Raw genomic sequence first — 26,040 nt, forward strand, 5'->3', positions numbered from 1 at the left:
TATCCTCATGTCGTTCCAAACCCACCTTTGTTTATCTTCACAACTCAAATTAAGATATTTTTTCCCGAAACGTATAGCATAGTAACATAGTAATGTTGTGAATGTGCATTCGGACATGGAAGAGAAGTAATCGTTGAATGAAGTTGCATTCTAGCTTCATGAAATTAAGGTTAAACCACTGATGTCACATGGCCTATTTATGCAGTGTCTTACTACGTTTCTGGGCCTTTAACAGTCTTCGCAAGATCAGAAAGCTATTGGATTTCATCAAAAAGACATTATTTTGCGTTAAGATATGAGGGTAAGTAATTAATGACGCCATTTTCATTTTTGGTTAAACCCATTAAAAAGAGGAAAAGAGATTAAATGTGATCACGCCCGGCCCCCTTCAATTATAAATGCAGCGCTTAGCCAATGGTGTGGCTGAGACGTCCGTAAACTCTTTAGACTAGTCTTGAAAAGTTTTTGTCTTTTAAAATTCAGTTATGAACTGGTTTATTTGCATTACAAAAGCAAAACCGGTTACCTCTTGGCAACTGGTAAAACTATAGTTCTTTAGTCTTGACATGGCGTCTAAGTTCATGCAAGTGTCCCCTGTTCAGGACTCGTTATGGCGAACGTTGGAAAAGTTGGTTTCGAAGAACCGGCTGAAATGCTTGTGAGAGAATCGTTCAGTGTTGTACACTGCGATAAATAACTTACATTGCAAACTTCGCATAGCCTAAATTGTGCATTTTATGTGAACTATCATTTGTATTGTTCCGTTTTCGTTATGTTTCACTATGGACACATAAAGGCCATTTTATTTACAGTATTTATCGTTAATTTGTGAAATGACTATCCCCGTCTACTCACGGTGTAAAAGAAGTATTAGTCTTAAAAAACGATTTTATGTTCTTCGTCGTGCCTGCTGGATACGCCGTTTTTCGTTTCTATAAATATTTCCCTTTCTCCCACGGAGAACAGAAATGAAATTACTTTGACTTTGACGAGGGACTTTGAGAGAGCTCGCGGCAGCCAGGCGGAGTCTCGCGTCGTCTTGGGAAACGCAGCATATTGTCAGACCAGCCCCTGGGCGGAGGATCTGGAGATTGGTGCTTCTGCTTGCTCTTTCCCACTCGGTTTTAACACGCTCGGTTTAGTCCGGAGCAGAGACGTGCAGTAAGTGGGCTCTAGACGGCGGAGTTAAAGACTTCAGAGACGCGCAGGAACGGATAGAAGAGAGCAGACGGTATACGCCGCGTTTTGTCTAGTATTTGAAATCAAGTGGAATCGGACTCAGTGAACGACACGGACATGTAAGATCTCTCTCGCATGCTTGATTCAGTTTCTGACTCACTTTTGGACTTTCCACATGACAGTGCGCCATACGTGTTTCCTTTTTGTTTACATTCCGAATGGTTATTTATAGACGACTGACGACGTGTCCGCTAACTTTTCCATTTTATCCACATCAAAGACATTAGATAAAAATGTCTGTGAATGCATGCGGGTAAATGTGTGTAATATGTGCATTGCCATTTTGTCTTCTTTCACCCTCCGTTCTTTGAGGTATTGTCGTACAGCACGTGATGCGTATAATGTATGCGATAGTTTAGCTTTGTTCATTTATATATATATATATATATATATATATATATATATATATATATATATATATATATATATATATATATATATATTCAAAATCCTGTTTAAAATTTTAGTAGTAACCTGGAAAAATCTGTTGTTGATCAAAATATGTGGGAACTAGCATGTGTATAACTCAATGCTACTACTACTTAGTATGCACTTTATGTAAACAGTATTTTATATGTTTGCTTTTTTTTAGTATGTATGCTAAACATTTACATATAGTCTATTACATTTTTTTTTGTGAATTCATCATCAATTTCCTTCAGATAGAAAATGACATGAGAAATTGAACACCTTCTAGTTTATGCAATTGGAAGAGCTTGTCACTTCAGATCTTCAGATTTATGGCTGGAAACAGATGTCTCACGGTTTTACTAACGCTCCCACACTTTTTACTATTTCCTCAGGTGTAACCGAGCAGGAAGATGCTGGGAGGATCTAGGCCGGTGGGCTTAGGAGCTCTGCATACCGCACTCAACCTGAAATCTGTGTGTTTTGCATCTATATGAAAGTTTGAGCCTAGCGTGATGGCATCTAGTCTTACATGTGCAGGTGTGGTGTGGGCCCTGTTGTCCTTTCTTTGTGCAGCCACATCTTGCATAGGCTTCTTCATGCCATACTGGCTGCTTGGGTCGCAGATGGGTAAGCCAGTGTCGTTTGGAACGTTTCGCCGCTGTTCCTACCCCGTAAGGGATGAAGCCCGTGGTGGGACGGTTATGTTGGAGCAGTGTGGGCGCTACGCCTCTTTTCAGGGCATCCCAAGTCTGGAGTGGAGGATCTGCACGGTGGTGACGGGGACAGGTTGCGGACTGCTACTCCTGGTGGCTCTCACAGCAATCATGGGATGCTGTGTCACGGATCTAATCTCTCGCACCATCGGAAGAGTGGCAGGAGGGATACAGTTTGTGGGAGGTGAGTTCAATTATGAGGAGCTTGACTGGAGATTCAGTGGATGGGTAAATGGAGAAATGGTTGGATGAATGGATGTATAGTTGGCAGAATGAGTGGATAGATGGACTGAGAGATAAAAAGTGTGACAGCTAGATGAATTATTTAATGGGCAACTGTTGTAGTTTTGAGTAGTGATATATTGATACTGGCCATGCTGATAAAACGGCTGATATTTCATCTTTATCATCCTATAAAAACATAAAATAAATATATATATTGTATTAGGAAAAACAATCTAATATTGACTTAATATGTATTTTATTGGCTTATTTAATTTTATTTTATTATAAGAATAACCTAATATGAGATATATATTAGCCATCTTACTTTCTACAGTAGTTAGTTGGTATTGGCAATGGTCAGCTACTCATTTTCGGTGCATTCGTTGGTTGGATGGTGGGTTGTCAGAAGAAGGGATGAATATGCTTGTAAATGCATTGCATAGTCAAATGAAACGCTGCAACTTCTCACACACACTTTCGTTTGCGTCTTTCCCAGACGCAAGTACTTAGCAGCTCCTAAACGGGAACACATGACGACAACCGCATCCTCTTAGTGCAACCTGGTGTGCTTGTTTTGACATTCTGTTGCTACGATTCATGTCATCCTGTGAGCATAGGAGCCTGTTGATTTGGGCGAACACACCAAATTTACACCCTGGTGAAAATCAGTTTCAGTTTGCTTGGTAACTAAACAAACAGTGAAAAGCAAACAAGAGTTTCCTTTCATGTCCTTAGTACTGGTCAGATGCTATTGGTTTTTTGATGATTGAGGTGCAGTTGTTAACGCTGAATGTCTGTGATTTCATGTACCAATTTTGGATGGGAGGTAGGCATATTGTGTAAAATTTGGTACAATTACAAACTAAAAGTCAGTACAATTCAAAAGATAGTTCACCCCAAAACTTCTATCATCATTTACTCACTCTTATGTCGCTCTGACATTTTTTCCTGTGAAGCACAAAAGATTTTGAATAACATCTTAGTGTTCATTTTTTGATCCATACAATGAATGTCAATGGGGTCCGAAAATCACTGGTGTCCATTCACCTGCATACAGGTTGGAACAACATCAGGGTGAGTAAAAAATGACAGAATCGGACCAGATGCTTCTACTACTGTGACTTTTCTGATTAGCTTGTGATTTACTTTCTCTATTGTTATACATTCTTTTCAAATCAAATGCAATACCAGCAGTACTTGAACCACCAACTGTTATTTTACCCAGATGGCAAGCTGAAGTCACCCGAAAGGTCTAAATCCATCATGAAGGCACACCAGGCAGTGAAACGAGAAATTTAAGCTTTAGTTACGGCATTCACCAAAGGTCAAAGTAAATGAGGAGAAACGTTGTGAAAAATAATATACCGTAATCACACACATTCCTCTCCCGACAGCATTCGATTTCTCCCAGGACCCCAAAAAATTTAAATTGCTCAGTAATTTATACAGAGGAATGAGGGGAAAAATGGTCTTGTTCAAACGTCTGCGAAGCACAAATTTACCTGACCTCCTCGGGGAAAAACTAGTCCTGGCCAAATAAGCTTTTAATGGTCAAGAAAGAGGACGTGCATTGCAAAATCCAGGCTTGTTCTCTCGCTCTCTCTCACACACACACACACACACACACACACGTACACAGGATAAAAAAGAGAGAGAGCAGGAGGTAACGGAATAAATTAGCTCCTGTTACTGTCCTTTTACGAGATCTTTATATTTGCGAGGCAGTAACAGAGTTGCTTATGAAGCGATTGGCTTTATAATGAGTAGTATATGGGGGAGGAGGGCCCCTCACAGGCCCTTATGACTTACATCACCCTCTCTTCTTTTTCTTTTGTCCTGCCTCAGAGCAGTGACTTTGCTCCATTTCAGAGAGATGGGGAATAATAGAGGTTGATTATACATGACCTCTCTATGAGGGACCGTAGGCAACACTTCTCTCTTTCATATTTCCTCCTCCTTTGTGCTCTCTTTAGTTTTCCACACACACTTTGATACGCACACCTGCTTTCTTTGTAATGTTTTATTCAAGGGCAACTAAATATTTCCTGTTTGCAGTTATTCCTTATCCTGGAAGGCTGTGATTTTGTTTTTATCACTTGATGCGGTAAAGGCGATAGAGACTCGCTTAAGGACAAAGTAATTCTGGGATAGATGCCAGATGCCACATAGTTGTATCACTTCTTCTGCTTGCTCTTTTTTTTTAGGTGGGAATATTATTTGTTAATAGGTCAGACTCTGGAAGTATATTGTTGTCCGAGCGTTCTGAATGAACATTATGGTTCCTGTATACTATTGGATTTCTTCTCACATCCACGTCTTGCTTCACAGCACTCATTGCATGTTTGCATACGTCACGCACGCTCTCCTGAAAAAGACCGTTGGCTCAGTCATGTGTTTCTTACAGTGAATATAACATAGGATTTATGGGATCCGTCTAGCTACTGTCAGAATCCCGGCCAATGAGAACCCAAGACCTTGAAATGAGTCTTTTTCGCTTGAGAGATCTGCCGATATGACTCAGTGGGATCTGGGTGTTTTCTCAATTACTCTTTAATGTCTTCTTATCACATTAGTGAAATACTGAGGACATCCTTTCAGAACAACTCCAGCTCCTGGGAGATATTTCTCACTTTGCTGTAATGACATTGCTTGATGAGTTTGTTACAGTTTGCGAATGCAAAAATCAACTGTTTGGATTTCTCCCAAGCTTTCCGTCCCTTATGTATTGCCTTATGGCCCTATCAAAAGTCTGTTCTCTGATACTCTTTCTTATCTTATTCCTTCTTTTTCTCTTTACTTTTGAGCATTCGCTGCCCTGTATGCATTTCGAAGTAGAAGATGAAAAAGAATGCATTCATTGAACCATAACTATGCCCACTAGAGTCCGCATCACTTTTTTTTCTTTTTTTTTGCATTTTCCGCAGTGGTTTCAAGCTAGAATTTATTCTGTGGAAAGGATTTTTATGATAAAAGTGATGAGATACTGTTATACTATTAGTAGTTCTTAGCATTGCCAAATATACCAGTATATTCTGAAATTAATATATAAGTGATGTGAACTCATATTTAGTCTTATTCTTAGCCTTTTTGGGCTCCCCTGACAATTAAAAAAAAAAAGATCTACTAAAACTGCTGGATATGTATCAACTAGTTTTGAAAAGTTTGGAATTAGTAAATAAATACTTTTACCCAGCTAGGTCATTTTTTCTGTTACAAATTATTTCTGTTTCAAATAAAAACTTCCTATTCATCAAAGAAACCTGAAAACAAGTATTAGTTTCCACACAAATATTAAGCAGCATAGATGTTTACAACAGTGATTATTAAAAGATATGTTTCTTGAGCGCCAAATCAGAAAATTGTGAAGTGAATAATTTCATTACTGGTAAGCACAAGATTTCAAGTTTTTTGTATTCATGTGTATATGTATAGACTCACTTGTGAATTCTTTGCCTTCAGTTGTTCAAGTGACAAAAATAAGGCCTGTTCGCATTCAGTCAGTTTTTCTGAATATCACAATTGTTCTGTGTTTTTGTGGGCCCTTCATTCCAGAGATCACGCTGTCATATTTACAGTGGAGAAATCTTATACAACCTTACCCTGAGGAAAACAAAAAAAGTCAGGTGGCAACAACTGTGTGTGTGTGTGTGTGTGCGTGTGTGTGTGCGTGCGTGCGTGTGTGTGTGTGTGTGTGCGCGCTTTAGTAAGCTTTGAGACGTGACGGTTCAGTAATCCATCCAGCAGCAGTTGTCTTACTGTAAGCTTTCACTTCTTGAGCCGTAAATTTTCTGCGAATACCAACAGAGGGTCAATGCAGCTCAGAGAAAATGTTTAAATTCAGAAACTGGAACAATTTGGGACTTAGCTTGTATCCTAAAGTCATTAGGCAGCCTATGTGTCACAATAATGATTAACTTTACCAGAGTTGTCCTTGACATTACGTCTGGTCACGGTGCACTGCACAACATGCAAAATTGTCGAGCTGTGAAACTTTGCCTCCTGTTTTCCCTCTGTTAGCTCAGATGTCAAATGCATCACGTTTGCATGCTGTGTAAATCACTCTCGTTTAAATCTAAATTGACAATATTGAATCAGTCACGCTGGAAAGTTTCTAATTGCATAAACGGACGGGCGTTGAGAACTGCTGATTTGTGTACATTTGTGCGGTAAACGGAAGCACGCGTGTGCTTGAGCAACTTGTATTTGTGGTAGTGTGGGAATAGACTTAGCTGAGGGTGTATACGCTGGTTTTAGCTGACCCGTGCTGACCCCTGGGCGCTTGGAAAGAGTCGGATGGAGAGATGAGAGGGCGTAGGGTGGTGTGAATGAGAAAGACAGGCATGATCCAGCTGATGGAGACAGCTGCAGCAGCAGGAAGAGACTTACTGGCTCCAGTACTGGTGCACATCTCTCACTATGTCTCACTCTCAGTTTCTTTACTGTCCTCCCGTCTGTCTGAAAAATTCTGTTGACTCTTTGGAATGTTTGGAATGTTGCTGGAAAATAGGAGGAAAAAGAGCAGTGAACTGAATTGGCCAGAAGAGAAGCAAATCTGTTACTGTCTTTCTCAGAAATCAATGACCGATAATGTTTTGTAAACTCGACACCATTGGTTGTAGCCTATTGTGATCGAGTTTCAGTTCACATTTTATCCTTCATAAATGATATGCAAGATTAGAAATCTTACAAGGCCAGTTATATTACAGCACAAAATCAAACTTTTTTTTTTTTATTTTCATGACTATAGAGCATACGTAACTTAAAATGTTCTTTGCTGTAATCTATCGGGTATGTGTCTCATTAATTTAAATGGTCACAATTTATTATTATTTTAACAAATGAATATTATTTGAACAAATCATCAAAGTACATGTAGAAAAAGACAATAATGTGAAATTTTACAAATTACATTTATTTTAAATTTAAATACAAATTACACATTATTACAATGTGAGAATTTGTATTTTTATGTTGCCGTAATTGGAATTGAGGGAAAATGTACTTAATTGTCAATGATCTAGAAAATGTAAATCATTCATTTTTAATGTGAGGGGAAATATATATATATATATATATATATATATATATATATATATATATATATTATATATATATATGTTTTTATTTATTTATTTATTTAATTTTAAATTTTTTTGTTTATACTAATTCATCCAAAATTATAATATTACAGTAAATTAAATGGAGATAATGTGATTATTGCCTTTCAACCAAGAAAATACAGAAACTCCTAACAGTTTTAAATGTATTAAAATATTAAACTAAATGCATTTAAAGTAATGAATATACCTAGATACTTGCAAAACAAATTGATATCAAGGTGCAGTTTCATGACTCAATGCTAGTAAGTGTTTTCTCATCACATATTTTTAATGCGTAGTGCAGCCATAGGGATATTTTACACTTTGGGAAATAAAAATGGGTCATTAAACAAGATGTGCAATAACAGCTCTTGCTTTAGGAGCCATTTAGGAGACTTGCAGTTCTCTTTTCTCTCTTGTTATTTGACCCACACACATAAATTAAGGCATATTTAGGAGAGATGCTATCCTCAAAGCAGACGCTTAGATTCCAGAGAAAACAAGGTGAGAGCAGCAGGGCACCATCAGCTCGCCAATCTAACTTTCATGAAGAAACCCTCACGGTTTACAAGAAATGATTCCTCCGTGACTCTTTCAGGAAATGACTCGGAAACCTTTCCAACATGCTGCAATATCGGCCCCTTTGACTAAACTGTACACAGCCGTAAGGATATGTAGGTCACGGCAACGACTGGTGTTTGCATGTGTTTACATTCTTGTAAGAGAAGCGGCGTGCTGCATGAGTTCCTCTTCAGCTCGAAAAAAATCTTTGCCTTTTCTTACCACTAACTCTGGAGCGATTCGCTCACTTATTGGGTCGGGATAAAAGGAATATTTTTGTGACACTCAGATGTCAGTTGTATCTACTTCAAAGACAATTTTTTTAAATATGAATACAAATTATGAATAGTATCAGTATTCAGCAATTTCTTGTCATCCCTAAATATGATGCAAAATTTCAAAAAATATGGACAGCGTCACAAATGAGGCTGTGCTGTAGTCTTTGGTTGGGATGATGAGATTCAGAATCAGTTTGCTATGGTGTGTCGAATATAAAGAGGTTTGTGTTCCCATTGTTTTGAGTGTCGTTGTGGGTGTGTGTGGCCTGATAAACCGGAGTCAGGCGAACACGTGCTGGAAGGAGATCTTTTATTCATGAATTATTCATTGAAACTTAACTGGCTAAAGAAATCAGTCTTCAAATCCAGTATGATATTTTAGCTTTGAGGCGCATATCTTGAATCCAGCTCACATAATTGAGAAAGGCAGTGATTCACAAGAGAGCGGGGATGTTCAAATCCTCAGATGCTCAGAATAGCATATGTGAGCGTGTGGGTGTGTGCAGCGCATGAAAGAGCGTCCGGATACTTTTTCATATTTGCCCGTATACCATGTCCTCAGTCTGCTTGTGCATCTCTTAAATAGTATCTAGTGCTCCTTTCGCTGTCATCATCCAACAAAACTATCAGCACACTGATATATTGGCCTTTTACTGTTGTTGACCTGATGTTAACATAGCTGACCCGACGTTTACTCTTTTTCATGTTGTTTCAAGCCCGCATGACTTTCTGTCTTCCGCAGAACGCAAAAGACAAGAAGACATTTTGAAGGATTTTTAGCTTCCAGTCTGTTTCATTCTATGAAAACTGAGGGTTTCATGCTTCAAAAATGGTGTAAAGTGGGATAAATAGTAGTTACATACCACTTCAAACAAATATTGACTGAAATCTAAGTCATTATTCACTCCTAATCATTCCCTCCAGTGAGCTGTTAACCATTTTCACTGGATCAGTGAGTTAGCTCAGATCAGTCTGATTCATGAACAGATGGTTCAGTTTGGTAAAATGGATAAACCAATTCATCACAAGCCCAATCTTACAAGGTTTTTTTTGTAGAATAAATAAGTGGTATTACTCAAGATTTGTGGATTTGTATGTCATTATGTTAAAATGATGTTAGACCCCAACACTGAGGTACTTTATGTTCTACAGAAGAAAGAATACAAGTTGTACTGGTTTGGAATGACATAAGGGTAAATAAAACCTTTCAGGTTTGGGTGAACTATCACTTTAATTTCTTATCGCAATGTTTTTTCTTATCCAGAAGCTCATGAGCTAGACGTTATTAACTTTTTGCAAATACACACACACACACACGCTTGAACAAATCCAACTTTCCATGGATAAGTGAACAAAGAAACCTCTGTGTTCAAGAACTTTGAGAAGTTCCATGGCGAACTTGGCTCGGTCCACTTCCAGCTCTGCGTGGTCCCTCTCCGGCCTGGCTCCCTCCCTCAGATTGGAATGCAGGTCTGCATTCTCCTCAGGGCAATCATGCTGGAATGTTCCAGGCTTCCAGATGGTCCTCTAAGGTCCACGACTGTGGCAGCAGAGACATTCTTTGGCTACAGTAAAAGAGGAAATAAATAGTTTTCTCTCCTAGCTCAGGGACCGATCCAACAGTGTGGCAGAGGGAGATTTTTTGAGGATAAAGCAGAAGAGAAGAAAGGTTTGGATTCACACAGATGGCACAGGCACATTTGAAGGAAGCTCAGTAGCAAAGAGTTTTCATCTCTTCAAGTCTCTTGCAACCAGAAGGTGCTATCTCTGAGGCACCATTAGAGCTTTGAGGATTTTTTTCAGTCTGTTTACTGTTTTCTTGAGTTTGAATGTGTATTTTTTTTTTGTGCAGCAGCCCATAAATGTTTTTAGCCTTAAAGCCAACATGAAAATTCTGTTGCTTACTCAACTTCATGGCTTGATTTCTTCTATAGAACATAGAAAAAGAACCGAGATCAAAGAATGTGCTGCTCTGGACAAAAAGGACAGAGAAGCACCAAAATATATTATAAATATATCAAGCATTTTTGTTATCAATTATTGACTATATATTGCAAGACTTCCAAAGCCATATGCTTTGTGTGATGAACAAAATTAAAAAAAGAAGACTTGATCTCCTACCTAAGTGGTCAACTCTTGCTTAATTAATAATTACATTTCAGGTTTAAAGAAATTAATAATTAAATAGATCAAATGTATATATTACAAAATAATTAATAATACTAAAATGTAATAATTTTTCACAATATTAACATAAACAAATCTTACCTGTTCCAGACTTTTGAATGATAGTGTTACAAACTTGGCTAATATAATTTTAAATAGCAGACATATTGTATTCTCTTCAACAGCATTCCTAATTTACTCTGCAACACACACTGACATGGTGAAGTTTTCCCGCAGTGTGATTTTAAAAAAGAACAGGCTTTTTAAAAAAGGAATCATGCATTTATGTTCATAAAAGCATTCCCAGCTGTTGCTGGCTTTTATGATAGCAAATTAATTCCTGAGCTTAGTTTAGGACACACCAGTGGCTTTTTTTCCTCCCTGTCCTTTTCTCTCACCATTTCATTCGTTCCTCACTCTCAGGCTGATTGAAATAAGAATTATGGCCCGTGTGAGTCTGTGGTGGTCTGTAACGGCGTGTGGTGACAGTGGGGCTTTACATCATGTGCACGAGGCTGATAGCAGCGGCTGGCCGGCCGCTTGAGCTCGGCTCAGGGCTGTCAATCACGTCTTGGGATTGAATGCCAAAGTTTATGACGGAACTCAGTGCGGACACCTCGGTCTAGGCAGCTGCTCACCCCAGCTGCTTTATTAAAGGGATATTTCACACAAAAAAATCAAATAGTCTTCATTTACTCACAATCATTTATTTCCAAACCCATTAGTTATTTTCTGCGGAACACCAAAAAGAGATGTTTAGCAGAGCTTTAATAACTAGAAGCAGTTGCAGAAATAATAGTTTTGTAGTGCCTTGTTATTTTACTCTTAAAGCGATAATTCAACAAAAACAGAAAATTCTGTCATTAATTCCTCACTCTCCTGTCGTTCCAAACATGCAAGACCTTCATTCATCTTTGGAACGCAAATTAAGATGTTTTTGATGAAATCCAAGAGCTTTTTGACCCTGCATAGAAAGCTCTTTTATTTCATAAAAATATCTTAACTTGTGCTCCAAAGGATCGTTGGCCTAGTTCAAAGGTTAAATCCCTCAACAGGAGTGAAAGAGTCATCTGGAGACCATTCATCCTTTATTACTTTCTCACACGTCGCTGTCATGGAATTTTAGCCAGGCCTGTCTGTCTTTTGGTCAAAGGATTTTGTGAAGAGCAAGTCAGAAGATGGTTTTGAGAAGGACACATGCCTCTGTGTTCAAACTAAAATCTAGTGAGGTAAGCTTTGTTTTGTTAGTGGTGCAAGGACACTCTAAATTAGGTTTTTCAAATTGACTTTACCATTTTACTTTACAGGTCCCTTTTGTGTCCACGCTTTTCTGGCGTCTTTTCATGCAAACTTTAACAAACAGCAGCCAATTCATCACAAAAGCTGCCAAAAAAAGCCAGTCGGCCGTGGAAAATTCCATTTAAAACAGCAGGTCTGAGTCTGTGCAGGTCTTTCGCTGTTTTCACACTGTTGGGTTTTGATAAGACAGGACTGCACTTCCTGGCAATGAGCCTTGATTGGACTGCACGTAAACATCCACCTGCCCACCCACATATAGACACAACAGGATGTCAGAATTTTTAGAAACGGACGTAATTGCTATGAAGAGTTCCAGACTGTAAGTATGTAAGTTTTGGAACACTCCGTCTATGTTCTGACCAGTTGACTTGGCAACACAGAAGTCAACAATGACATGACGAGCCCTGGCAGCAGAAACCCTTCATCCCTGGCAGGCCACTTCACAGATAGCGCTCTGGTAATTGAGATGTAATTTGCCCAGTGCAGTTATATATAGATTGAAAAGTGCTTGGTAGAGAAAGTCAGATGAGGAGAAGACAAGCTTCTTTATATGCTAGAACTTCCTCCTTTAGTGTTTTATAAACATTGTATGCTTGGAGCAGTTATTTTCTTTCCTGTGGACAAATGGGTAGATCTGCCATGCGTTAAAGTGATTTTACTTAGGTAACTGGGATTACAGCTATGGATGCCCCATTGATAAATTATTAGCCATATTAGATCAATTAATTGACAAATTAATAGCCAGTGTAATCGTGTTCTTCTAACACGCTGATTGCAATCTCTTGCATCTCTTTTTTTTTTTTTTTGACAAGCTTTATGACAGAAGGCTTCATGATGTTGCAGGTTCGGTTAACCTCCTGTGCATGATTTAAAAGCTATTGATTTTCCATTTTGTAAGTGTGCTTAAATTATGCTGTTAGAAAGTAAATGCAAAAAAACATCTCACTTAAGTTTTCCTTTAACCTCAGGAAGTGATATTAGATTTGCATCACTCTGAAAGATGGGCTGCTTTAGTAATGCAATACTTGCATTGATTTCTTTAGGCTAGAAGGATAGGAGTCAGAGGGGTTGGGAATAATCAGAAAAACAATGTTCTTCAGTTTGAAACAAGGGCCAGTGGTTTAACAGGACAATCTTAGATGTTCTTTTTTGTAGCTTATGATTGACTTTAGTCTATTCAAAGCCAGTGGCTTTGGGTTTATGGCTCAACCCAATGAAACGTTAACACATTTAGATACTTTTTTTATTTTTATTTTTACAATTTTTTCTTTTGAAATTACTGTTATTCTTCAGTGTCACAAGATCTTTCAGAAATCATTCTTATGTGCTGATTTGATTATTAAGAAATATTTCTTGTTATTATCAATATTGAAAACGGTCTTGCTGCAATTTTTGAAGACTGTAATACTTTTTTAGCATTCTTTAAAAGTTTAACACAGCTACATTCATATGAAATGGAAATATAACTATATGAATGTATTTATTTACACTTGTAATGAATGTAGCATGTCCTTGCTGAATACAAATATTTCATTATTAAAAACAAAACAAAACTGAACTGACACCAGATTTTTGAAGGCTTATTTTATATGTCCAAAATGTCAATTTGTCAAAGTACTAAATGAACAACTTTGAACAACTTGCATCACAAGCAGTGTTTAACTTTCCCTCTTTGCCAGTTGCTTGAGAGCCTATTTTACTGCAACTTTACAGCACGTTTAGCTCACTACAAGAAGAAAAGAGAGTGGAGGTCACCTTCGCAAGCTGAATAAAAGGACACAGTATTGATCATGACGGGACGCAGATCAATAGGAAGATAATCACTCTTGACCCCAGTGCCTCTGTGACCTGTAGGAGGGCAAGCATTCTTCTTTGTGTTGATAAAAATGCTTAGAGACGTAGTAAAAAGCGATTTTATTTGTTTGATTTATTTTGTGTGTTCTTGAGCAGAGAAGGCAGCATAGTCTCGGGGGACGACAAGAAGTCATAGTTTGTTCTTTGAACTCCTGGTACAGCTGTCACAGCATAATGTGGCAGTGTAGGACGACCTGTGATGGACGATTTTTCTTGCGCGCACACTCACACACACACACACACACACCAATTCTTCACATGAGCAGTAGACTGTAAACTAGAGATTTAATTTCCTAGTTGGCAGTCCTTCCATGATTTGCAACCAAGGTTTTCTGTGAGTATGAGGGTGTGCATTTTGCAATTTTAGTGGTGCTAACTAATCCCTAATTTGTGCTAAAGAATGATACTTTAAATATTGCTGCTTGAAAAGTATGTGTATATTTTTTTAGATTATTTGAATTCATACATTTATTTTATTTATTTGACCAATAAGCAACCAAACAAAAAAACCCTGCAACATGCTGAAAACCGGCCTGAGCACCCAAGAATAGTGGCTTCAGATAATGTAAAAATCTAGTTAATAATTTATCATGAAGATCGTTATAACTTGTGACACTCCTAGTTGAACTCCCCTACCCCCAGATATCTCATTTTAATATTGTCTATTTCCCTTAAGTATTCATTTTCTTTTTCTCTTTCACTCTGTTTGTCTCATCAACCTCTGACGTATCTTTGAAGCCTACGCTCTCATCTTCTCTAATGTTTCTGATGGAAACCTCTGGGTGTGTTTATTTTGCCGTATCTGTGTGTGGTATCATTTTCTGCCAAAAATATCACTGTTTTATAAGCTGGAGGGCAAAAGACACCCAATTCAGCCTCTATTGCTGTGTGTATTTTCTTCTTCTTCCTTTATTATTATTATTATTATTGTTATTATGGCAGAGTATCAAACCTTGAATATTACACAGGAGAAATAGAAAGCGAAATTGTATTGGGGTATCTTGCTATCCATCCCACTGAAATCCATTTCCTATGAGCTTAACTGGGATTTTCTTTCTCACGTCCGAGCTGATGATGACTCTACTTGTGATGCATGTCTTTTAGTCAGTGACCTTGAATTCTCTTTTTCTCTCCTTTTTAGTAGGTAACCGACTCTGATGAAGTGTAAATTACTCCTCACCTTTCTAATGCGGTACCTCACTTCACACAGGCATTTTTCACCGGAATGATGCTGGGAGTGATTTTTCACACCTTTACATGTTTTCCATAACTTTCTTTGATGTCATTCGTTCCCGTCTGTTTTTTACCCTTCAGATTCCCGCTCCACTGATCTTCCATGATCAAAGCGCATTTTCTATTTTAAATCACATCTTGAAAGGGAGAAAAATATTAAAAGGGTAAAGACTTCTTAAACATGGCAGAAACCTTACATGTGAGATATTAAAATTCCATTTTGACAAAGTATAAGGCAGGAAACATTTAAAGTATACTGAATTTTGATTTAAATATAAATTGTTGAATTCCATTGAAGTTGTCAAAAAATGTAGTGTAGTATGGATAGTTCACCCAAGAATAAAGATCTTGTCATTAATTACTCACCATCAGTCATGCTCTTCCAAACCTGACTTTTGCCAATCTTCTGAACATATATTAAGATGTTTTTGATGAAATCTGAAATATATAAATACCTTATTTTTGTTCTGAAAATGAATGAAGGTCTTACAGGTTTGGAACGACAAATGAAAGAATTATAATTATAATTAACTACCACTTTAAAATCCCTTTTTAACATGTACAATTATACAAGTAAACAATTTTTAGGTTTATATCTCTGTGGCCAATTTAAAACATTTGTTGTTTAAGCAGCACAACCTGCCCAACAACAGTAACATTGGCTCAACCAATGGGATCAGTTTGTGGCAGAGCTTATTTACTTATTTATTTATTTATTTGCTGTTTGGTAATTGGTGCTTGTTGGTGTTATAATGAGTTTATTAGCTTTATTAGTTTACTAGCATTTTGTAAAAATCCAAGGGGTTTAAACTAGTTAAAAATATCTCTTATGCTTTACAGATGAACAATGCATGTTGTAGCGATGTGAAGGTGGGTAAATCATCCCAGAATTTCTTTTTGGATGAATTAAACTTTAAACATTCAAGTTTTATGGGCGGTGAATGAAGTTATTAACAGCTCTTACTCTCTCAGTCACTTGATATTTGATGACACACTTCTAGTGCTGCTTCTAGAACAATGAAACACTGTTCTTTTTTTCCCAGAACCTCTCGAGTGTCATTTTAGCATCTGGTATGGATAGAAGTTGTGGGTCTTTTGGGAAGGTTCCTCCCATTGGTTCTTTTTCTCAGTTCTCTCCTGCTGATTTCAAAATGACGTCGTCTCCTGTATGTGGGAATGTACTGCGTTGTAACTGCATCCAGATGTTTCCATTGTTGACTTCAACCAAACTCAACAAACCTCTCCTTCTCTCTAGGGTTAAAAAGAAAAGCAAAACTCAACATCTGCTGGAACGTTATGTTGAAACTAGTGAAATCATTAGGGTGTTGAAAGAGAGGCTCTAGAAGTACTTCAGATCATAACCTGATTTTGATAGACTTTTTTCTCAAAACACCCAGCCAGGGTGTGGGTTAGGACAACAATGCCTTAGTTTTCCCTATTTAATTCTCAATCCTAAATCCCACTCAAGATCTTGTAGGAGGTCTGGGAAAGCCCTACGGTCTAATCATCAAAATGCTTAATTTATTATATTTATTTAAGAATAAGAAAATTTGTTTCCTTTGGGGTTAAAAGAGATCAGTTGGTTTAAAGTCACATGAACCTGAAGATTAGGTGGATGATGACACAAATTTGAGTTTAAAGCAAGTAGGTTAATCTGTGGAAGGAGCAACTCAAATGAACTGACCAAACATGAAACGAAAACCGATTCTGTAATATTTAACAGGAAGATGGTGTGGAATAGAAATGTTGCATCGTTCTCAAGGGACCTTAATTTCAGGTCCAAGTTGGCTTTGATGGTCTATGTGGGTACGCTCTTCTACCATATGCTGCCGTAATGTAGCCATCTGTGATCAGATCTTCCAACCAAGATGTCGCACACTGATGTTAATGACAGGGGGAATGCATGAACATGGAGACCAATGTTGGTCATACGAAGCCTTCAGGGCACCATTTTCATAAGCGTCTCATCTAGATGAGTGACATTAAAGCCAAGAACCGTCTCTGTTTTGGGGCTGTTTCTGTAATCAGAAAGAGCTTTTGCAGGTCACCAAATCATATCCTCAGTCTTGCTGGCAAAAGTAATACTTTTTTATTTGGTCAGCATGCAAAAATTTAAATTGTCATCATCTACAAATGCTCATGTCATTCCAAACCTGTATTAATAATGTACTTCTGTGCAACACAAATCTTTTGTAAAATGAAATTGCATTCATTAAATATGCAATAGTGTTATTTCAGTAAATATGAAAAATATGTCCTTTTGTGTTCCTTAGTAGGCTCAGCTGATTGACATGGCACCCTGTCTGGAGCCTCATCGTCCCTCAGAAGTGCTTGCTCATGAGAACACGAGTGGACTTTGTCTAAACTCGCAGACCTCACATTGACCCATTGGTCAAGGTCTTTCATCTCTGACCTGACACTCCCTCCTGAGAGAGACAACAGTAGCATTGCTAATCATCATGCTGTTTTTGCAGCTGCTTAAGTTAGAAAACCTCATTAGTCTATAATGGACTGAATATCTATATATGTCTTTAGAAAATTTTAGCATTTTTTAGAAGCAAAAAGAACACATTTTATAACATCTTAAATCTCATTTTGTTAAAAAAAATTGTGAATCAGATTGAATCGTGAATGAGTTGAGTGAATCATTACATCCCTAATATCGATGTTAGCTGAAGTTAATATTTGTTGTTTTTAGATTGCACAATCAAAATCAGTCAACATCAAATTGGTGTTAAATACTGATATTGACACAATTTTCATTCTCAAAGTGCAACGTTCAACGTCAACCTGACATTATCTTGACATCCTGTGCCCGCCGGGCAGTTTGTTATTAGAATATTCATTTATAATTCAATATTCATTCATTTGTTGTAGAAATGAAATGCCTTAAATAAAACTGAAATAAAATAAAGAAAAAATATTTGTCTTTGCAACTAACTTGCAAAAGTAAAAAAAATAACATTAAAAAGTAGTAAAATTTCTAAATATTTGATGATAATAAAACTAAAATAACACTGGTTCAGGCTTTTAAGCCAAAGTATGAGCAGTGATAAATGCAATGCTTGCGTTAGCTAGTAAATATATTTTGCTGTATCACCAATTCAGCAGAGATATTTATCAGTATGGAAGTGGGTTGTCTATTCTAGTATATGGTCCAGAATATCTGAGCACTTAACAAATGATCAGGCTGAGAAGCTCATTTTTAAGCTAGCGTAACACAATTCTTCATCCTCCTCAACCTTGGAGATGGGTATTTTTCTGTGGTGCAAAGAGGGAGTGTAAGTGGGTGGGCAGAAGAGAGTAGCATTGCAGGCGTGGAGCCAGACATCTAGGTCATGAAAGAGCTCTATGATAAAAAAAAATCCCAAAGCCTGTAAGACCCACCAGTACTGTATGAATGCCTCCCTTCCATGAAAATGATGGCTGTGTTAGGACAGCACACTTCAGTTCTGAGCAATGACGGCTTTCAGCGATAAAATGAGAACCAGCTGGGTTTTGTTCTCAATCAGAAGCCATCGCAGCCTGCCAGGGCTTTTTAATAAAGAAGGGCAGATTTATGCCGACATCAAAGGGAGATGCTAGATGTCTGACATTGTTCGCCTACCCGGTGCCAAACTGTATGGAGGGGCAGAACATGATCGATGATAGCGGTATTATCAAACATGTGTACATCAGACTGTATGCTTCTGGAGAAACTTCACACAAACTTCAGAAGTGCTATTTTCAAGATCTCTATTTTCAGCATGTGGTGTAATTGGATAAAATCTGTATATTTATTTGAGAACGCACAAAGAGTTATGATGAATTCCACATGCATGTGGAATTATACATCTGGTTGTTTTGCAGGCAACGTTAAGTATTATTATAATTAATACAATTTTTGCACATTTTTGCACTTAAACTGATTAGAATGGCCGGGCCACAGAGTTGAAAAAAATAATAATTATATATATATATTGTCCATTTATATAATGATATTTTAATAATAATAATAATCCTTCTTATTTTTATTATTATATTTTAAAGGTTCTTGTAATCATGAATTTTAAAATGGGATTTTCCCTGTTTTCTTTAAGTTCTGTAGACGTCTGTGGCCCAGTCTCAGAAAGGGTCATGGAAAATTAATGTGGCGATAGAAAATGCCATGCAACTACCAATCTGCAGACCTTAATTTCCATATTTCTTTGATGTGATATCCTCTCTTCTCACTTAAGACTTGGAAAAGACAGAGAGAATGAGATGACTGATTGCAGTGGAGACGAAAGTGGAATGTTGTCGGCTGTCAGGCTAAGAGATACGTCTTATCGTTGTGTGCTGGAGTGTTTACTGAATCCATAAGTGACTGGTCCCCACACGTTCCCTACAGCAGATCTTTTGGATTGTAAGTGAAATGTGAAGTTTAAGTCATTCCTTTCAGATTATGCAAGCTCTTGAAGGCTGCAACTGCACTGCTGTCCCTTCCTCCACAGTGTGGCTTCTGTTTTTTTTCTGGCAAAAAAACACTTCAAATGTAGTATGAAGGCGTTATCTGTGCACTCACCGAAGAGAGCTTGCGTAAGTAGCAATCAGAGTTGTTGCTCTTTGTGATAAGACGGTCACCTCGGCTGTCCTGTCTCCACTGAAGACTGTGTCTTGGCGCTCTCATATCCTGCGGTGTTGTCAGGCTGTGTGAGCTCTGTATAGTGTTGACAGTGGACCATCTGCTGCATTACACAATAAGTACAGTTCTGTGGATCACCTCCAGAAAACAACCTATTCAGTTGTTTTGCCCTATCAAGGGGTTGCAGTCCCTCGTCCTTTTTAACAAGCCTTCTGATTATTTTAAATGAGTTATTATTTTAAATCAATTATCTGTTTATTTTATGCTTATACTGTACGTTTTTACATTTTCTTATCAGTTACTATGTAAAGTCTTTTTTTTCAAAATGGATCTATGGTGAGATATTTAAAATTCAGAAGATTAGAAATTTATTACAAAATAATATTAATTATTACTGATATTATGCTTATACTTCTTGTTATTATTAATTATTGCTTTAATTATTACTTTTTAAAATTCTTCATCAAATCTTGAGTTTATATATATATATATATATATATATATATATATATATATATATATATATATATATATATATATATATAATATAATTTTTTTTTTTTTTTTTTTTTTACTTTTTAATATAATTTTAGATAATAAAAATGCACCCAGGTTAGTTATTTACAAAAATTTGAAACGTATCTTAAAAATATAATTTTTATTACTATTACTTCTGATTGCTTCAAGCGATGGTATAAACTTCATTTAATGTAAATAAAATAATAAAAATTATTATTACAATTACAATTTCAAGGGAATAATCAACAAACGTGATTTTTGTCATAATTGTGCAGCCTTACTTTGAAATATTAAAAAAAAATAAATGGATCCATGGTGAAGTAAACCCTTTTTTTGCATGATACACATTATCTAATGCTAATCCTCTTGACATAAACCTTCTTATTCCACTGTAAGGTTCTGGAATCGCAAGTATTGGCAAAGCATTTGACATGAGAGTAAGAAGATTGAAGCTGATCACTGTTTTTGTAACCTGATTGACAATTCAGACCTTGGCATTCTTCATGCAGGGAGAGAATTGTGTTTAGATGAGGGTTTAAAACAGGATTATGGGTTTCAGGTTAGAGCTTGATCTCTATATGTGAGCAACATGAGAATCCTCCGAGACGAAATGCTCAGAAGTAGCGCCTCCTCCTATGCTGGATTGTGTTCTCCTATGCCTCTCTCACACACACACTTTTCTCTGTTTCAAATTGATGCTGCACACAAACATGTAGCAGCTGCACACAATGCCCTTTTCGTCCTGTTACTGAAACTGATACGGAGTAAACACGCACATCTCATGAGATCATTATCTAATGAGTCAAACTTTCCACGGTTTTTTTCACCTTGTTCCTTACATTCATTTTTCCAAGTCAAAGCCAAGTACCTTTTGGGTTCTTTTCGTTCTGAGCTCTGTTGCGGCTCAATCTGTGAGTCCACATGACCACCGTTTATTTCAGATCTGGTAATATACATAATACGTGCACATTATTTTCGCTGTGTGCATACTAGTGCATGCTAGTTTTGTTGTACACTCTACCTAGTATACGCTACATTTTAGTGCACACTTGTTTTGTAACACACAAAGTTCAGCCTTGAATCCTACCCAGTGCATACTAGTTTTATTGTGCATTGTACCAATTTGCCGTTTAGTGCATACTTGTGTTATAATGCATAATATCTAGTTCTGTAGTACATTTTTGTTTTGAATGCTACCTAGTGCATGATAGTTTTGCTGTGCAGTCTACCTAGTTCAGCTACATTAGTCCATCCATGTTTTTTTGTTTGTAATCCAGTAATCTAGTATTTCAGGCTGTGAAGTACTTTTTCTAGTGAACGCTATATTTGTGTAATGCAGTGTCTTTCAGATAGTAGATTTTCTATAGTGAGCGCTACCTAGTATATGCATATTAGTTTTACTACTTTTTGCTAAATTTATATTACCATATACTACTACATACTTTATTTAGTGCATGCTTGGTTTATAATGTGTCTAACTCATTCTAGTTGTCTAGTACATTTTTTGTGTGCTTGTATTGCATATTGTTTTGTTGATAAATTGAAAACTAGTTTTCAAGAGCAATTTTTTCTGTTTTAGTGGACACACTTTGACTAGCATACGATTTCATTAGTATATGCTGACTATACACTATACCGTTTGAGAAATTTCCAGATGCTAGTGATAATATGACTTTGAAAAGGCACTGCTGCATTCTACCAGAAGCCTGCTGCAAGCCACAGAGATAAGTGTGCAGCACTTCGTCCTTCTTGTTCACTTTATCACTGTCAATTTTTCCTCACCTTTTCAGTGACGAAAGGCCCACCTCGTTTCACAGCACTGCAATGGTCCATTTTTGTCTTGGTCAGAACTGCTGTACTCGCAGCTTTACAAACCTCGCCATACGTGCTCGACCACGCACCGAGGTGAAAGGAGTATGGATGCAATCTCCAGAAGTTAATTTCTGCCAAAGTCTGCGTTGTTTTCACACTCTCGCATACACATAATAACTATCCAAATATCAAGTTATCGATTACTCGTTCGTAACTTCTCTGATTGCCTCTGAGAAACAAAAGTAGAGGCACTAAAAGCTTATTTCCCTTCCCTCTGTATTCCTTTGCCGTTTTGAACTCTGAAGTAGAATGTCATTTTTGTAAGTGCCTGATTCAATGTAATGGATTTTCAGGACTGCTTGAATTGGAGGAAACAGGAGACATTTGAAGAATTTTAAAGACAGAAAGTTTTCTAAGTTTGACAAGGAGCAAATCCTACAGAGCTGGGATACTAATACCGGAATCTAGACTTTTTTTTTTTTATATCAAACAATGTCTGTGACATCAAAGTCTAAGTACAAATGAAAGCGAATCATTCCACTGACTGTTACTGGGCTTTAGCTTGTGTGGCGTTGTTCTTTGTGTTCAGTTCTCTGTCCTCTCATTATCTCTGACAACAACTAGTCGGCACAGACAGCCTGAGAAGATCACACACACCCATCATTTGTAACCAGACACAAAGAAAGCAGAATATTACATGACACGCATAGATATGCACACCGCATGGTTGCGCTAGCTGCTAAATGTGTTTCATTACACTGTAAGTCTCTTATGCTCAGCAAGACTGCACTGGTTTCATTTAAAATACAGTAACAACAATGATATTGTAAACTATTGTTACAAATTAAAAGAACTCTTCTTACTACTTATTCCAAAATACTGAGTTGTAGTGTAAAGCATAGCTTTTTCTGAACAAAAAACATAATTATTCCAAACTTTTGACCAATAGTTTCAATCTTATCTAATTTAATACATAATAACGTTCATTTTAAATATCTAAATAATCATTTGAATATAGAAATATGCCATAAATACAAAGTATAAAAAGACTTACAACTGGGTTGATGAAGGCGAATGCGGGTTTTTTTATTAGGAAATATTCTGGTAAAAATTTAGAGCTCACTGGAGAGGAGTAGCTATATTGAAACTTGTATATGTTTCTGGTGGGAATTACATGCCTGTTTATTTTTGCTGAATTGGTAAGAGCATAAAAGGGAAACTATGAAAGAATTCCCTAGAAGCTCATTTATAAATAAGCTACTTGCTGCATTTATTATCATATTTTCATAGCTGTTTGGATCTTGAGCCCAGATGAAAACAAGATTTGTGCTTTATTGTCTCCACGGAGGTATGTGTTTGTGTTTGCGTGTGATAGAGTATCTGTGTCAAATGTGGAAAAAAATGAGCTAATGATCCTGCATTGTTTGCAGTAAAACAAATAATAGCTTTTCAGACCAATGACAAAATGCATGAAACGCTGTTTTTCATGGCTATCATCTATTTTTCAAGAGATTCGCTCTCCTCCTCGCACAGCGGGAAACCATGTGAGCTCTCGCGTTATGAAGTTCTTCTTCTTCTTTACGTATTCACGGTGTGTTTTCTCTCTCTGCAGGGCTGCTGATCGGATCGGGATGTGCCCTGTACCCTTTAGGGTGGGACAGTGAAGAGGTCAGACAGACATGCGGCAACAGCTCTGACCAGTTCGATCTTGGTACGTTTGGTATATAGATATATAAAGTTCCGATTTTTATGTTCACCTTTTGAAAGTTTGGGGTAAGTAAGATTTGTTTAGGGGGAAAAAATGCTTTTATTCCAAAAGGACACATTAAATTGATCTGAAGTAACAGTACATTTAGGTAAATGCTTTGTTGTCTTTTTATTCATCAAAATAATCCTCCTAAGAGTTGCACACAAACAGCAGCACAACATTGATAAATGATAATTAATAAAATCGAAATGTATACGTGTGTGTATATTGTATAATTATTAGTGCTATCAATCATCCAAATGTCACCTGTATGCCAACTATACAATAGCATTAAAAAAGTCATATTTAAAAATATATTGCATTGTGCCTCGCATTATATATTGTGAACGTAATCAGTATTGAGTATTACATGTTGAGCTTGATGTTTGTTTCAGGTTCTTGTGAGATTGGATGGGCTTATTACTGCACCGGGGCTGGAGCTGTGGTGGCCATGCTGCTGTGCACGTGGATGGCATGTTTCGCAGGGAAGAAACAGAAACACTACCCTTACTAAACGTGTGGAAGACCAAACAACGGTAGAGGAAACTATAAACGCAGCGTATGTGGTGCATGACTTTCATTCTTCACTTCAGAGAGCTTCTACATCCAGCGCACTTCCCGAACGCGTATCATATACAGGAAGACATGACTGAATGATGACCTCTCCGTCGCAGTTCCCACCTGAGACTGATCTTTGACCTGCATTGGGATCTTTTGCATTTAAAGTGGTGCCAGTATCATTAAAAATGGAATATGTGTCAGATGACCGTTTGACTTTTGAATTTTTGTGTTCGAAAGGAACCTACTGTGTTACTATCACTTATATGTTGCTTTTTTTATCGTGTTTGTGTAAGTGAAGTATTCTGGGTGGTTTAAGTTGTTGTGTTTTGGCATATTGTGTTATTATAATAACCTATTCTATATTATGCATTTCATTAATGTCCTGTTATTGCCTTGCATATCTCCACTGCAATAATATACGTCACAATATATAGGTCTGATACGACCTTTGTTTGGTATTTAACACTTTTATATAACACACGCGTAAATGTCCATTATATTTCACTGCATTTGTGAATAAATGCTGTCATTTAAAAACTCTGAATTGTTGGGCATTCACATTTAAAGGATTGCATTTTACAAATGTTCATTTAGGGGGTTTTGTTGGCGTATTTGTTTTTCGTAATGCCTTTTATTTATCTGCTCTGACAGAAATGCGGTACTTAATTTCTGATCTGCATGATCTGTGTATTTTTAACCTGCGTGTATCTTTCTCTTTTGGAGTGATGGATTGCCTGGTGTTAATTTCCGACAGGGTGATGCAGTGCTGAAGTATTCGCCGCTGGAATGCGAAACTGCAGGGATCTACGCTGTGGGAAGATGTAAAGGCTGATCAGAAGTTATTGACTATCCGCTGTTCCCATTTAGCACTATCAGCAAACCGTCACACACACACACACACACACACTGCAGTCAGCTGTTGTTTTAGAAATGCAAATGCCTGCCTGAAGATGAACTGTTACCGATAATCACACCATTTCATCAAACCTCATCCTTGTTTAACACTTAACACTGAGTGGAGAAGACCTGTCAGTGAGAAGGACAGGCCAATTGTGGAAAGCTGCAGTAAAAGTAAGGCAACGGAAAATCAATGTTACACGTGGAGTTTTAACAAATGTATATCTTGCCGAAGACAAGCAGAATCTGTTAGACTTCAGAGAAAACAAGCTGCCTGTATGTATTAGGATCATCTCACCTCTGCGTTTCTCTTTTGCTTCAATAGTTATGATGGACGGTTTACTGTCTCTACACTTTGAGTCTTTGGATAAAGTCTGATGTCTTTCAGATATTTCCTAATATTCACATTATCCGTGGCAGCTACCAAAATTACATCCATTTCACACAAAATGGCTTTAATCTTAACCAATATCATATTCTGTGAACGTAGTTGGTGATGCTTTTAATGTGGATCTTGAACTCAAATTCTGTTGCAAATAAGCTGTTAGTTTAGAAACACTGGTTATTCATATCATAAAGGATTCTGCTTGTAGCACTAGATTAGATGCAATGTAGTTATTTGCAGAGCAGGGGAGTCATCATCTCATGAGTTTTATTTTGACACCACACTAGCAGTAATATTTTCCATAACAGAAATTGTTAGAATAGTTATAGATTAAATAAACATTTTAGATGCCATTATCAATGCCATATGTGAAGTCTACTTCACATGAGAAATTGTGTGCCTTGTTTCACTTTTTTCGTTTGCAACATCAGGATTGAA

General features: G+C 37.2%; 1 protein-coding gene across 1 annotated transcript; it reads left to right on the forward strand.

The window, feature by feature from the left end:
- The first annotated feature begins 1,069 nt into the window (after window positions 1-1,069).
- lhfpl6 (LHFPL tetraspan subfamily member 6) lies at window positions 1,070-24,864 on the forward strand. Its single transcript, XM_043251173.1, has 4 exons — window positions 1,070-1,298; window positions 2,043-2,547; window positions 23,625-23,723; window positions 24,155-24,864. Exons 2-4 carry the CDS (start codon window positions 2,163-2,165, stop codon window positions 24,271-24,273), a joined length of 603 nt encoding a protein of 200 aa, XP_043107108.1. The 5' UTR covers window positions 1,070-1,298; window positions 2,043-2,162; the 3' UTR covers window positions 24,274-24,864.
- Window positions 24,865-26,040: the final 1,176 nt, after the last annotated feature.

This window comes from Puntigrus tetrazona, chromosome 10 (assembly GCF_018831695.1).
Source record: "Puntigrus tetrazona isolate hp1 chromosome 10, ASM1883169v1, whole genome shotgun sequence".
Lineage (NCBI taxonomy): Eukaryota > Metazoa > Chordata > Actinopteri > Cypriniformes > Cyprinidae > Puntigrus > Puntigrus tetrazona.